Source organism: Schistocerca piceifrons, chromosome 2 (genome assembly GCF_021461385.2).
Source record: "Schistocerca piceifrons isolate TAMUIC-IGC-003096 chromosome 2, iqSchPice1.1, whole genome shotgun sequence".
In the NCBI taxonomy this organism is placed as follows: domain Eukaryota; kingdom Metazoa; phylum Arthropoda; class Insecta; order Orthoptera; family Acrididae; genus Schistocerca; species Schistocerca piceifrons.
In genome coordinates, this window is record NC_060139.1 from 691,527,991 (window position 1) to 691,544,414 (window position 16,424).

Consider the following 16,424-nt stretch of genomic DNA (forward strand, 5'->3'; position numbering starts at 1 on the left):
TGGGAGCGCTCCTGACACAGATGTTACTCAAGAGCTTTGAAACCGTGGGTGATGTCTGATTACGAACAGATGTGTGTAAGAATAAAACATTATTTTGTAAATTACATTATGCATTGAAACTTGGCTACGCTGGATTTTACTGTGTTTGATGAACTACTAAAACTATTGCGATTTTGATTTACGGAAAATCTTGTGGGCCAAAAATTTAGAGAAATACATGGCCACTAGTCTTCTTACATAATGTGAACCTCTTTGTTTAATATATAAGTGTCATGTTGAAAATCAAGGTTATGATAAAATCTGTTATGTAAATAAGAAATTTCAACGTTAATTATTTCAAAAGATAATTGGTTTTAGGTAATTTAAAAAACTTTTTAGGTAAATTTGTCTGCTTAGCTTTCTGTTGGTGTGGGATATTAGATAGAATTGCACAGATTAACTTGCAAAATGATCCATGGAACATCTAAGTAACTAAGTTTTTCACGTATTGAAACATAGTGCTAACTTCAATCAACTGTAACTGTCAACTAACGTGCTTTATACCCAAACTAATGGCATTCCTGGTATCAGTATAGTGAGAAGAAAAACTTAACAATGAATTTAAATTTGTGTGTGTGTGTGTGGGGGGGGGGGGGGGGGGAGGAAAGAGGAAAGAGGGAGGTTGAGGGGAGTGAGGTATCAGCTCACCTGACAGAATATTAGTCATCTCCTTAAAAGTGCATACTGGTCACTTTGGAGCCATGGAGACGGTGCAGTACTGGTGTCAAGTAGCCATGTGATCCTCCACCAGAGGCAGAATTGATGGCAGTGAAATCATGCAGTTGTGTGTGTGGTGGTGGTGGTGGTGGTGGTGGTGGTGGTTGTGGTTGTGGTGGGGGTGGGGGAGAAGAGGAAGCAGGGGCTAGTCAGTTGCATGGGATTACTATAGTAAGTTGAGTCAGCATGGATAAGCGACAGAAGAGCAGAAAGGAGCTATAGTGCTTGGTCATACCTATAACTATACTGTGACTGAACTTGCCCGATTTGTTAGTGTATCAATGTGAACTGTTCCACAGGTCTACAAGAAATAGTGTACATTGTAGACATGGACTAGAGACAAATGCCTTGCCTTGTCAATTGCAAACAGTTTCAAACATGACAGCAATTGCTGCTGTCAGTGAACACAAGTACAACTTGACCACTTTCAGAGTCAACACTGCGAAAGGTATTGCATACAACTGATTACTTCACGAAAGACAGTTGCTGACAGTGATGAACAAAGCTGCAAACCTTTAATATGGCAAACAATATAGAAACTGAACAGTAGGTAACTGGAAACACTTAGTGTGGTCCCACGAGTTGCGATTTTTTCTTCTTTCAAAATGGTGGTAGGTGTCGAGTTCACCCACAGCCTAATGAGGCACTGAACCACATTACGCCGAGGTGCAGATCAGGGTGGAGCTTGTTCTGTGATGCTTTTGTTGGTCCTACATATTCATGTTGCCACGAAGAGGAACCAGGATGTTTATTTCTATGTTCTTGTTGCCCAAATGTTGCCCTTTCATCTACATCATCTTGATGAGTATGCTGTGGATACACACATCTTTCAAGATGACAACAGCTGTTTTCATAGGGCTTCACGGCTATGCTGCCTGACATGTAAGTAAAGTAAGAAAAATTCTAACACACATAATATGAAAGGGTTTTACATGGGAAAGATATGTGTGGAGGAGGGGGGGGGGGGGACTACAACAACATCTTTGAGATCAAATTCCCATCCCTGCACTTGTAAAATTAGTGCCGTGTAGAAGGAGGATCCAAAAGACGATTTGGTATCTGGACCCATATTACAACGTCAAAGATGTTTGACAACAATTCCATCAAAGCAATCCTGTACAATATCACCACTTTTTAAATCTTTGTCAAAGTTCTTTTACAGTGTAATACAGGCTAAAGGCCTTTGAATCACACTGCACAGGATGCTCAGGACCTGGGTACTTTACTTCTTGACATCCCATAGTTGGACAGTTATCATGTGGTCCTTCCTGCATTCTCACAAATTGGTGGGGGTCATTCCTATATGGAAGGTTATACGTTAAACATGTCACATTTTGCCCTGCCTTTTATCACATATGGCTTGCCAGTGGTGAAACATGCTGAGTGGGTGCATGGAGTAGGTCACACAACAGTAGCAGTAGTAAGAATACATAATGTCCCATTTATTGAAGAGACTATTTGTTTGGGATAAAATCCTCTGACATAGACAACTCGCATCAGGAGTGGTATACATCGAGAAAGTACACATTAAGAGTGAATATTGCTACTGAAATGATGAATGTGTAATATTCTAGAGTATACGGAAAGACATTTTGTGGCTGTGACAAGAACTGCAACCTGGATGGCTGAGGATGCGATAATGTCTGGCAGGCAGTGTGAAAACCGGCGCCATCACATCTAAGAGAAGCACTGCTAGATCAAAGTGTTATATATAAATCAAGAAGTTCTTCAGTCAAAATTTGTAACTGATCTAAAGGACGTGAAAGTCTTGTTTGTAGGGGGGCCAAAGTATTATTGTTTTATGAACTACAGTGGAACCCTGCCTTTAAACTTTTGAAGGCACTTCAAAAAAATGGTGTAAAATGCGGGGAAAATGTAAGATGTGGGAAATAACGTTTTAGGCTGTAAAAGTTACACACACGATACCCCCTTGCATTTTTGCACTTTATATATGATATATATACATACTAGGCATCAAAATATTTGTCAGGGACTTATTTATAATTTAATAAAAATCGCTGATGCAACTGGAACTGGTAACTGCTTGAGAAGTAGAAAAATTTGACTTAATTTCACACATCATAATCGATGTTTTCGAAAAGCCTGTAGCTGCCATTCATCATTTAAATAATTGAACACTGCGCCAGTTAAATATTTTTACTCACATTGTTTGTTTGTGTAACATCACAAAAAATACATATGTAAATATTGCACTTGACATTGAGAATAAATTCTCGAAACAAGTTTTGCTCAACATGAAAAAAATGTGTAACTGGTGCTGTGCTTAAACTAAAAACATTTGGACAACGCAAAGTGAGTGATGGTGTGAATGAGCGCTACAAGGGACCAAACGACGAAACACACTAAATATGGTTCAACAAAGGTGTCACGATTATTACAACAATCACGAAACTGCATCTGTACAGTAGAGACAGTTTGGAAATGGTTGTGAATGGTCATGATATATTTATTCAAACAAACCTAGTTACTTCCATCAGCCACCATGCCAAGTAGAGCTTGGCAGTGGCAGAGATAGGGCATGAATTGTTCCAGCTTTTACACCTTTACCAGTTCAAACTGCTTGTTGAGTCCCTGGTGTCAAGAAACTTAACAATGTAATGTTTGTAAAAACTATTTGACAGCCAATATCATGTCAGAATTATTTTCTGTCAGTTTTTTCTCCATGAACATTTTTTCGTAAAGTGTAAATTGTGGGAAAATTTTAAATACAGTGACACAAAATCAGGTGCAAATTAACACTGTGGACGACGGGAGTGATAAAATGGCGGGGAAAATGTTAATTCCGGGAACAAAAAAGTGGGACTGTACTGTACTCAGAGTAGCTTGGATTAGGTCTATGGACTTGGTCTATTGCCTTACATCTGAGGAAGACAGCAGTGGCTGTATAGCAGTTAATGGTAATGTATGTCAAGATACACTGTTTCAAGTATCCTGAATTATAGTGGTAGCTTCTCAGGTGAACAGCTTGTGTAGCTGTATATTGGGATAAGACCAGGATAGAAAGCTCACACCTGAACTGCAAGAGTGTTTTTTGTTAGGTGGATTGAAAGTGATGCCTTCAAGCAGAATCATTTTTGTTACATTACTCTGTATAGAAACTACTAGGCAAAGGCTACAGGCTTGCAGGCGAAAGAAATATTGAAGTTGCTCAGAATGCTATACCATGACTGTGCATAAAGGCAATAATAAATACACGGTTCAAGTTTACAATTAAAAATATTGACTTTTTAATAAGCAGTTAGCAATTCTGGATGTCTATCACTGAATTGTAAAACACGTGGGCTGAAAGTTACTTTTTGGACTCATACAAATAGTTCATTTGAGAATGAAATAACACTAGTTTACACTACGAAAATTTTGAGCCAATATAGGTCAAAATATTAATGAAAAGAAGCTAATTTGCCCACTACGTCTTGATTTGATTAACTGCAAATCAGAAGGAAAGAAAAAAGCAATGTTTGAATATCCATATTTGTGGTTTTAAAGGCACATAGCTTTATTAAACAAATATCCATTAGTTATTCATGATAAAATTAGTCTTTGTAAGGACACACCCCCCCCCCCCCCCCCCCCCCGCCACCAGCCCAAAAAAAAATACATCATGTTCTTACAGAAAAATCAGGTTCATGTCAATATATGCTGTAGTTTTTACAGAGAGAATAGTAAGATGAATAAATTTCTAGTTGACTGGATTTAGTACTTTTATTTAAATTTTATGTGGAAAAAAAGAAGGTCAGAGTAGTTCGTTAGCGTGGAACTGCAATAAGAAGAGCTCAGTGACTTAAAACACCATTATCAACAGACACAATATTATCATTGGTGCATATCATAATGTATGCTCTCAAAATAAATGTTCGCTGACAAGTAAAGAAAGGACTAGCCAGCAATATTTAGTAAATCATAACCAGTAATTAGTTCTTCTGACATATCCAGTATGTGAAGTATCAAAATGGTAAGGACATCTTGCCATGTAAAATAGTCACAAAGCTTAGCCTCTATGGGGTGTTGGGTTTATGTTGAGATAAATTAAAATAACATAATCAATAGTGAATCCAACATAGGAACCTAGGAGTAATGATAGTGCACTGAGAATGTCATGTAGTTTGACAAGAATGAAACGAAATTTAGGATGGAGGCAGGTGACAGTGAGTGGTTTGGGAAGGATATCAGAGGGAGATGATCTCATACCAGAGCTTACCTTGAGAACCATACTACACTCATGGCCTTAAAGGTACTGGGTAAAGAACACAGAATTAACAGTGTAGAGATCAAAATTATTAATAATATATTTCTGGCTTTAGAGAGATCATGGTATTTTGTTTTCTCGGCACTTAATAATGCATTCAATGAGCTTCAGCATAAATTGCGCATTTTTTGCCACTTTCTCCAGGGCAGATAGGAAGGGGTGGTGAACCCACACCAGTTTTATTGCACAGTGTTTTTCAACTCCCTCCACAAATTTTTGAGGAGTTATGGTCAGAAACAGAAGTGACTGTTTGAAAAGGCAAGTCTAACTCTGTTCTGTAATAAGTCTTCATGGTTCTAACCATAATTTCCACCTACCACATATGCAGAAATCCATTAGATAGGACAAGGCTAAATATTATTCATTCTGCTACACTGCAGGTTCCGGTTGTGAATAGTTCCCCTTAATATTGGCACAAGTTGTTCGAGCTATGAGAAGTGAGATGCTGGCAGCACCAGAGCTTGAATATTTCTCACTTTGAAATCAAGTGAAACTAGATGTAAAAGACTTTAATTGTAAGTGTAGCCCCCCCCCCCCCCCATTGTAAGTGTAGCCCGCCCCCCTAACACACACACACACACACACAATCACCTATTCATTAAGCAACTTTTTCATGCTCCGAATGATTTCTCTGCAAGTTTTGCTCCACCCATCATGTCCAACAGAAAAAATAGGAAAAGGCTTACATTTGCCTCCTTAACAGTTGCCACTGATTCTGCCCTGATTACTGCAATTTTTATTGTTAGTAGGGAGGCAAGTTTGTCTTTATCATAATAAAGCTATTGAGACAAAGATAAATGGTGGTAAGAAGCACTGAGAAAATACTCACTAGTGGTGCCTTCTCTGTGTTCTTCAGATGTGGCTTGGAAGAGGTTTAGAATTCATGATATCTCTGTTTGTGATCCACGAAGAACAAAAACGCATTTCTTTAAAGAACTCAACTCAATCCAAGCAAAAAATTAATTTCACCTCCTTCTGAATTACATAACACAAGATTCATACATTGCGAACAACTTCAAATATTCAAATAAAGACCAACAAAAAACAAAGTGCTATGGTACAGCAATATAAATCCCTTGACAAGTGAACTTACTTTAGTGTGGCAATGAGTCTCTCTACCCGTTTTCCATTATTACTAATTCTTCCAAGTTCTCTGAAACTATATGAGTACGTTCATACAAAAAGAGTTATGATATGCTACATCCCTCATTCCTCCCATCGTCATTGAAATCCACCATGTATTTACCCCAGAAAATACTCAACTCTTCAATGACAGCTCTCTTGGGGTTAAGCAATATGTGAATTGCTCGATTACATCTAGGTGTGGACCATTTATGTGAAAAGCATAAATGCAACTATGATTTTTGCACAATTTTCTCAGATATCACAATTTTCCTCTTCTCCAGTGCCCAGGTTGATTTCTAACAACTGTTCAATCTTTGTATGAATTTTTCAATACTATGAGACCTTTCCTGGGACCTATCTTTTGCGGGATCTGCTATAGACATCTATTGCACACTGCATGTTACAGAACTCCAGGGGGATGGTGATGCCTTGATTTTATGGTAGGAGGCAACCAAGAAAGCACTTGAAAAATTAAATGCAAAAGAATAGTAAACCAATTTTTATATTTTCGGTTTTACATCCACCATGAACTTATGAAAGGTTAACTGTAGATTTTACGAAGACTGTAAATTTTTGTCAAAATATAAATTTATTGCTGCACCACAACTAACTTGTTTCAGCCTTAGATGTAATTTACAAGTGATCCAAGGAGCTGCCAAAAGACCTCTATGACCAAAATTTTAATTTTTGAGACAAGCTTACAGCTCTGGCACGACCTTCAACAAGCAACATAAAGGGCTTCTCATGTGACCAGGAGTGTGTTCCCACAAAAATTAACACGTGAAGGCAAATTAACTACACAAGAAACACACAGCATTCTACTCATAATATGCTATAACATGATTAAAGAGCCTACATGAGATCTCTACAGCTCATTCTGAACAGCTGGGAGTATTGCAGCTCTTAAATGTCTAAAAATTAAAAAAAGTTCACATTTACTTTTGTGAAATTTGTTGTCAAGTAAGTGAATGAATATATCTCTGCCCCATCTGCAAAAATAAACAATAAAAAGTGACAAAGACAGAAAACCAGTGAGAAAGCTTGTTTTTGTCTTACTTTGCATAGGAAATAATTATAAGGAGTGGCACAATAAAGTAAAGAAATAAGAAATCATACAGTAATCCTTAAAGGTCATGAGCCTCCATAAAAAAATAAAGAGTATAAAACACAAGAATCCAACTTTTTCTTAGTGAAATAAGAAATATTCATTTCTCAACATGTAGGCTATACAAAAAGAATATTGAACTAAAAAAATGAGAGGACAATGTATTAGACAATGCATTAATAAAATTTAGAAGTTAACCTGTATTTGTCAAGGATGCACACAGCCCTCGGATGAGAGGAGCAATAAACATGATGTACTTGTTTCAGTCTAGGTGCAGATGTGAGGAAAATTTTTCCCACGCGTTGCTCCTGTGGTGGACGCTGACTGCATTCCTCCAACGCTGCCAGAAGCTGCTGATGTGTTTCAACAACAGTAACTATGTTGCTGACTAACTGGCGATATTCATCCCTGGAGAGTCTAGAAAATGGAATTAAACACGGAAGTTACTCCTAAAGGCCAATATTTATACTCCTAGGCCTTGTCTGAATATAAAATATTTGTATACGAATATGAATACTGCATTCAAAAAAGACAACTTACAGTTTAACCCTAAAATTAACAACACACTAAATAGCTTATAACAACAATATTCAATTAGGAAAGAAAGGTGTCACAAAATCAACAACAGGGTTCTAGATCTCAACTGCAGCATGACATGGGTGGCATCTACTAGATTCTTGGTATAAAAACAGCTGTTTTAGCAGATAAAGGCAAGCATCTGAAATTGTAAAAAACTGGCAAAGTGGAAGTGAGTGAAAGAATGAGTGTGAGACGGTGAGACAGGGAGAGAGAGAGAGAGAGAGAGAGAGAGAAGAAATCATCCACTGGTATGACTACCAGTCAGCTGTCCACAGGGATGAACGGCCACTGCCAAACTGTGACCAAGGGCAAGATAAAAATGTTCAAATGTGGGTGAAATCTTATGGGACTTAACTGCTAAGGTCATCAGTCCCGAAGCTTACACACTACTTAACCTAAATTACCCTAAGGACAAACACACACACCCATGCCCGAGGGAGGACCCGAACCTCCGCCGGGACCAGCCACACAGTCCATGACTGCAGCGCCTTAGACCGCTCGGCTAATCCCGCGCGGCAAGAGCAAGATAGATCACCCTGTGGCACAACATGCAGCTGAACATAACACACGTGATTTCAATGGCTGCTTCGCTACCTGAGCCATCTGGATCCTCCCCTCCACCACCAGCTTTTCTGAACGGTGCAGATGGGAGCATCCTTACAACATATTCTCCACTCGCGTAATTATCCTGGCCTCAACCAACAGTAACAAGGCACTACTGTCCCCACACCCTCCACCCAACAGTTTCCACCCCCTGTACCCTATCATCTCCTCTCCATTCTTGTCTCTCACCCTATTTATTTGCAGCCCTCTGCCAATGCATCTGCCTGTCTTTCCATGCTCCTCTCCTTTTCCACCTCACTGTCCCACAACCTCCTGACATTGCACCCGTTGGAGTCTAGTCCCCGCACGCTCCACCAGACAGAATTTGTCTCTCCCCCCACCCATACATTACTATCCCTTTCGGCCTGAGACGCTGGAGATGGCAGTCATGTTTGCGAAAGGGGTGTGCGTGCTTTTTGTGTGTGTGTGTGTGTGTGTGTGTGTGTGTGTGTGTCCTCTCTTTATTCATGGAGGCTGTGGCCAAAAAGTACACTTGAGTGTCTTTTAATCGTGCCTGCCTGCAACTTGACATGTCTTCTTTACAGTAAGTAGTAATCTATCTCTTCCTACAATGTAGACTACACCCACACATATTCACACAAGCACAACTCCCACGCACATGACCAATGTCTCTAGCCACAGAGAGCAGACTGTGAGCAACTGCACAGTTGCTTGCAGTCCAGCCTCAGTCACCACAGACAGTCATCATATGTGTGCGAGGTGTCCGAGGTTACTATTAATATTGTATGCCAGGTCATTACATAAAACATGAACAGCAAGAGTCCCAACACAGGCACGTCTCAAGTCACTTCTAAACCTATGGATGGCATTCTCTCCAATGCAACATGCTGCTTCCTCACTACCAGAAATCTTCAATTAAGTCACAAATTTTGTTTGATACACTGTATGATCATACTTTTGTTAAGATTCATTGGTGTACTACTGAGTCAAATGCTCTTCACTAGTCAAGAAATACTCATTCACAACATTGCCTTCATCAATAACCAATGTTTTCAGAATCTGCATTGGCTGGCATGCAGACAGTCATGCTGTTTGGGATACCTTGTCACATATGCAATCAGATAATGTTCTAAGTTTCTGTAATAGATGACTGGCAGTGATACTGGACTGTTATTTAAGGATCGCTTCTGGTTTATGTCATGTGGGAAGTAGTGATGGTGGTTATCGCTGAAACAATTGGTTTTCAATTACACTGGTTCTTTTCCTCTCCAGTTTAACCTGACTGTTAAAATTGCCTAAAAATAACCAGTTTCTGAAATAACCAATTTTCGGTTTTTTATTGCCGTTACTTCCATTAATAAACATAGATTTCAAACAAGAAATGAAAGATTCTAATGAGGGTTAAGGAGTAGGAGTTCATGATCACTAGGAGGTTGAGGCAATGGCAGAAATCACTGTCTCCGGCAAAGACTACGAAAGTGAATTTTGGATGGTGTCAGTTTTTCACCCTGAAGCAGTCACAAAACTAAAGGTTCAGTTATTATCCCAAATTATAGCATCTCAATAAAATTACAGGTATGGCAATCACACTTATATTTTCTTCAAAGGAACACTGTTGGTGTTTTCTGCTTATATAATGTCCAAAGTTTATTGTGCATCCTCCCATTTTTAATCTTTCAAAGCAAATGGAACACTGTACTTCACTGCCACCTCACTTCATAAAATACTTCCAAACTAGGGATGGTGCCCCCGACAGTAAGAAACTACCACATACAACAGATGAAGTTAAGTCTTGCACACTGCATATACACGTGTACCATCCCATAGGTCATGCCACATGGCAGTAGCTACATTATTGTGTCTGCAACAATGTATCAATTATTATTTCTTATGTTTGTTGCTACCTTCAAGCTATGTGTGTTGTTATTAAAATAGTGACGAATGGTTTTCACGGGGTATTCGGAAGTTCCCACAACAAACTTCTAAAACTTGTAGAGGTGAGTGGGTACATAATATTCTGAACAGGAAGCCACATCTGAAAATGTTCTGTTTCCATGCTACAGCCATTTGAAAACATGTTTGCTAGGTAGGTATTCAACAGGGTACCAAATTTACTTGAATCTAAGCCGCACTCGAATCTAAGCCGCACCTGAAAAATGAGACTCGAAATCAAGGGAAAAAAAATTTGTCGAACCTGAAATTTGAGACTCGAAATTCAAGGGGAGAGAAAAGCTTTAGGCCGCACCTCCAAATCGAAACAAAGTTGGTCCACTGTAATATGAGGCACAATTTAGGTCGAATGAATGACGATTCAGTTATAGTAGTTTGGTTCGAGTCGTAAGCTTAGCAGTTAAGCTTTACCAGGTAGCCACTGCTATGCGTCAGGCACTCCGTCCGTATTTATACGGGTACCCTTCCTTTTTCATGTGTTTCGTCTGGTTTGAATAGATAGATTATTTTGCTTTGATCTGATAAGTGCCATTCTCTTTGTTATAGGTGTTTACGTCATTCTAAGCTAAAAATGCATTACTGTTCTGAGTCATACATTGTTTGTCGCATTCTGATAAGGAGTGTTTACGGCCTGTCGCCGCTTGCGGCGTGGCTTGCTTTTGTGCACGTTACTGCCACTTACAATTAAAAAAAAAAGAAGAATCATCTCATTAGCAAAACAATGGCAAGAGACTGCTATTTGTTGTTACTTAAACTGTTGCTTTCTTTGCTAATGATCAACAAGAACCAAATAATAGACTGCCTATGATAGAAGATGTTCTGGGCGAGAGCCTATAAAAAATTTTCTCTGTTTGAAAATCTTTGCAGACGCCTCTTTAGTACATTACATTCTGCACAGAAATTAGAGTCATCCTAGATTTAAAAATCTAGTCAATTGCCGTGCTTCATTTCTGACTGTATCTCTATTAGGCATGAGAATAATACGAATATAAACATGACATGATATGTATATTCTTCCGTGTCTGCTGTTGTCTCATTCTAGTTTTGTAGTTTATTAGGCAGACAGGATTTAAATGAGATAGCAGCAAACATGAAAGAATGCATGGCAAAATGTTTATATTCGTATTATTCTTATGGTGAAGAGAATACGGCATGTGATACACAATTCATAAACGTTCCTATTAGCAACCATCTTCTCACAGGTAGGAAAAAATTGAGAACGTAGAGTTGGCCATATTGACAAACATCCCACACAGTCTTGCCAGTCAGATTTTCGTAGTACATTGAAATGCTGCTACACTCGAAGATGAACAATACGGAATTTGTATTTACTTCGTTGGATAATGTATGAAATTGCAGTGCTCGAGACTCGGGGAGGAGAATAAAGCTCGTCTTCCACTGTTTTTCTTAATTTATTTACTGACTCACAGGTTTTGGCGCCAGTATTTATCTTTGTGCCTACAAAGCATGCCTGTGTAGCGCTACATATATTCGACGGCAGAAGTTAGTTGTGGGGGCACCTACCAACATTTTTCAGAACTTCTGCTTACTTTGCACTTGATTCTAAGCCGCAGGCAGTTTTTTTATTACAAAAACCGGAAAAAAAGTGCGGCTTAGATTCGAGTAAATACGGTAGTCATGGTGGGACATGGTTACGTCAGATCAGCTGATGCCATTTGATGTCTTCCTACCTCACTGACCTGTTTTGGGCCTCATGTGTGTGTCTGTGAGTTTTAGAGCAACACAGTTGGTTACACATTTGTAAAGTACACCAACATGATCTTTCTGAATGACAAAACTCACTGTAATGAAAGAGCTGCTCACCGTCTTTATCCAGATCATTCTCCATAATGTCCGATTACACTGCATACCCTTTTCACTACAATTATGCAATGACTTCGAGAAGGGGTACCTTCACCGTCAACAGGCATGACTGTGATGCTCCAAGAAGATGCCACACATCTGAATTGGAAGAGGTCATACCGCATTACATGGAAGAGACCCCATTAACGAGTACAGGAGCAATTTCTTTGGCTATTAATGAGTTGAACTGTAAAACAAGTGACGCACTAGATCACGCCTAATCAATTATTTGTAAAAGTGGTTGCATTATCAACATATTTTCAAATGGTTGTACCACGGAAATGGTACGTTTCCGGGCATGGGTTCCAATTCAAAATATTATCTACTCACTCCCCTCTACAAGTCTTAGAAGTTTGTAATAGGAATTTCCAAACACCCAGCATAACAAGCCAGTATTTCAAACCAATATAAAATTTATAAATAAACATTACTTGCATTTCAAAAATAGTTGTATTTAAAAACCAATTAATTTGAGCAATGGTGCTATGGCAAATTGATATGCCTTTTTTTACCCAGTTACTGATAAAAAACTGTTACAACCGAGACTAAATAAAGACTAAAAAATACTGGTCAGTCTGAACTAAAATACCGGAATCAGTTTTAACTGCTTGGTTTTTCCCACAGTTTTTTGTTTAAGTGATCTAAAGCATATCATGGCTAAGAAAGAGGCTAATGCTGTTGAAAAATGTGTATAGAATGTGACAGGGATACCATCAAGCCCTGGGACCTTTTTTAATTGTAGTAATTTCAGCTGTTCCTCAGTCTCACTGACATTATCATCCATCTTCAGATAACATTCCTGTGAGCTGGATTAGAACAAGCAATTTATGAATTTCAGGCCAAACTAATCGCTACAGCTCACTGCTCAACCAAGTAAGCTTTGAAAGGAGTGTGTTTATGTGCTTGTTTACAACTCAGTACAGTGAGAGATTACCTCTACTCTCTTCAGTGTTTAGATAATACATTTATTACAAAGCTCTTGCATTATTTGCAGCACAAAAATATTGTGCTACTTTAATTTAGAACACTATTATAATATCTTCAAATAGTGATATAAAATTCACCTTGGCAAATTCATGTGTGTTGTGACTGTACTGGCTCTATTCGTCCTGTGTTTTTGTTAAATTTGTGTATATCACACCAAAAATTCCAAAATTGTCACATAGTGCTTCACGTCAGAGGATACTGCAATCATTATATCTGTGGAAGTAAGAAGGACAACTTCCTTGCTCAGACTTGAAAGGACAGTTAAAAAGATTTACAATAATCAGGGACAAAAAATTATAAAAGTTAAAAACATGTGGTACTGTGATTAATTTCGTACCACAAATAGACAAAGAAAAATGTAATGAAAGAAATTACAATTCAATGATGATGAAAACAATGTCTGAAGTACAATATACTGACACATCCTCACAAGTGAAATGCTCATAAAAGTTTCGGGAGTTGAAAATCCTCTCTCTAGGAAAAAAGCAAAGGCAATTGAGTACACTGAACTTAACAGAGCTTGAGACAGGAAAGTTCTCAAAAAATCACAGAAAAATGAACTTTGCTGCAAAATCTAAAAATACCTTTACAAATTTAACTGTTACTAGTGAAGTTCCCCAGCTTTGCATTGGTAGCATTAAGTACCTATGACTGGACAACTTGTCTGGCATTGCAATAACAAATTGTGCACACAAACCTGCCTCATGAATTACTCCATCCATAAGTGAAAATTGCATCAAATCCTTACAGTAGTTTCAGAGATTAGCCTTCACATCTAGGCAGAGAAAAGTGGTAGGGGACTTTCATCATTGTTCGGTCAATTTGCCCGTAATACTTACAAATTATACACACAAACCTTCCTCATGAATTAGCCTACTTATTAGCAAAAAGCATATCAAAATCATTACAGCAGTTCCTGAGGTTAGCTTTCACACGCAGACAGAAAATGCACCAGGGGAGTTTATTTTATTAATATGCATAGATTTATGTACTCTGGGACTGGAATGAGTATAGTTTGCAAAACAGTTAATGCTTCTAAAAACAGTTATAAAAGAAAATGTAGTGACTCAAGTATTGTTCCTCAGCAAGAAAGTTAAAACATTTAGTAATATTCACTTACATGTCCGACTTCTCCAGGGGACTGAGGAAGTTTTTCAACAAAGTCTGCAGCTCTGCTACATGGGCTTTCTCAGATTCAATAAGGTCCTTCAAAACCAGATTTCTGTATGCTTTCTGCTGCGCTGCAATATCAGGAGGGAGTTTCACTGGTGAGATCTTCGTAGTTCCTGAAGCACCACTCTCTGTAACAGTGAATAATGTGCCTACAAGGCATTTTCTTGGCTGTGAAGCAAACAGTTGAAATACAATAAAACATCAGTATGACTGTTTCTTAAATGTTTAAACTGAACATTGACGGAAAGATGTAAGCCACCTTTCACCTCTCATAATAAAAAGTCGGTTATTAGATCATTTAACCAAAAATAACTCATTACCACGGTAAGTTTACACAAGCTTTCATTATTAAGTGACCTGATGTACTTTTTTAAGTTTTTTAATGAAATATATAGTTGCCCTTCTTCCCGAAGTTTCACAGAACTCGGTAACCATGTACAGGGTTGATTTTTCCTTCTTTTTTTTATTGTTTCAGAAATGCTGTTTCTTTTTGCTCAGTTCATGTCACCCACATCGTAAAATGATGTAGGGACTCATTCTTTTTCACTTTCATGGATGCTCGTATATATATTAATACTCAACAAATGAATCTCAACATGTACAGCATTCTACACATAAATATCCATTTCATTAATAACATCTTACTTTTATCCTCAACAATCAAATAATACACAGTATAGATCAATACAGTAGTTTAAAAGTGGCCTTCATCATTTATATTTGTATTAGATGGTGTATCAAAGATCTTCACATTGTCCATCTCACAGCATACTTCAACTGCTTGCCCTCCACTAAAAAGATTAAATAGAAACATGCATATTCTAGCAATTCTTATTTGCCAAGTCTGGGAAAATGGTGTGCTGACTGAAGTGTATTAAGGACATTGGAGCAGATAAGGAACAAAATTGAGTCACATCCCCTCAAATGCCTCTGGAATTGGAAGAAAATTAGTGTCAAATATTATAAGTTCATTCAATAAACAAACAATGAAGCTGGAAACATAGGTGGTTTGGTTGTGAAGTCACACTGGCCACTTTTAAGCTGTACTGTTAGATGCAATGAATACAGAGCAAGTATGACTTTAAAATTACTTTAAAAACTTCATTAAAGAAGATGTAAATGAGCTTCAAGTTCCTAGTAACCACCTCATATACAATATTATAAAAGTACTATTAACTGTCACTCTTTTGTCAGCAAATTACTGCAATGACCTAACGGATCTATGCAATTTTTAAGTCGGAAAGACTTTACGGCACGATGGTGATGTTGGAGCCACAGCATCTAGTGCAGTGCCGCGAGTGGAGACAACCGATATATAACCAGTTTGCATGCCCTGAGACCAACACTTGCAGTGTCTGTATGTTCCTTCTTGGCTCAATGTTCCATGCACACCCTATCTACATCAAAGCCTCTGTACTTTGTATCATGCCCTTTCAAAGGAACCATCCCAGAATTTGCCTGAACCGATTTAGGGAAATCATGGAAAACCTAACTCAGGATGGCCAATGCAGATTTGAACCATTGTCCTCCCGAATGCCAGAACTTAGTGTGGGAGCAGGAAAAGGAGAGGAAAGATCAAACATATGATAATGGTGGTTCTGGCTCATTTATTACGATAAGATCACAAGTAACAGCACATGTTCACTATAGCCTTCCAACACAGCAACATAGTGCACCTGAAATATGGCACGATTGACAGTTGGAGTGATATGTCAAAGTATGCCATCCTTCTGATCAAGAAGAATCTGGATACATCCCTGATAGACATGATCTTTGAGATATCCCCACAGCCACACATCACATGAATTTAGGTTGTGGGATCTGGAAGGCCACACATCTTGAAAATGCCTAGAGATGATATGGTAAATACTGAAGGTTTCCCAAAGCAATTATATCACCTGGCAAGTGATGTGTGATGTCGTCCCATCTTCTGAAAATTGTGCTGTGGACACAGTTACATTCTTGCAAAAGCTGGAATCACTCATTGCAGAAGCAGGACCTTACAATGTGCAGGTGTCACTGTACCCCTAACAGACCCGTAAGGTGTGACTTGAG

At 38.4% G+C, this 16,424-nt stretch overlaps 1 protein-coding gene across 7 annotated transcripts in view; it reads right to left on the reverse strand.

Moving 5' to 3' along the window:
• Nucleotides 1-16,424, reverse strand: part of LOC124776699 (rho guanine nucleotide exchange factor 7) — a 134,303-nt gene that overhangs the window by 80,301 nt on the left and 37,578 nt on the right. For 6 of the 7 annotated variants that reach the window (XM_047251809.1, XM_047251804.1, XM_047251807.1 and 3 more), the window contains 2 exons: nt 14,317-14,518; nt 7,452-7,670 (listed from right to left, as the gene is read on the reverse strand). In XM_047251809.1, the coding sequence (XP_047107765.1) occupies nt 7,452-7,670; nt 14,317-14,518 (421 nt within the window). The remainder of the gene's footprint in view (nt 1-7,451; nt 7,671-14,316; nt 14,519-16,424) is intronic. The other variant, XM_047251810.1, reaches the window with a different exon arrangement.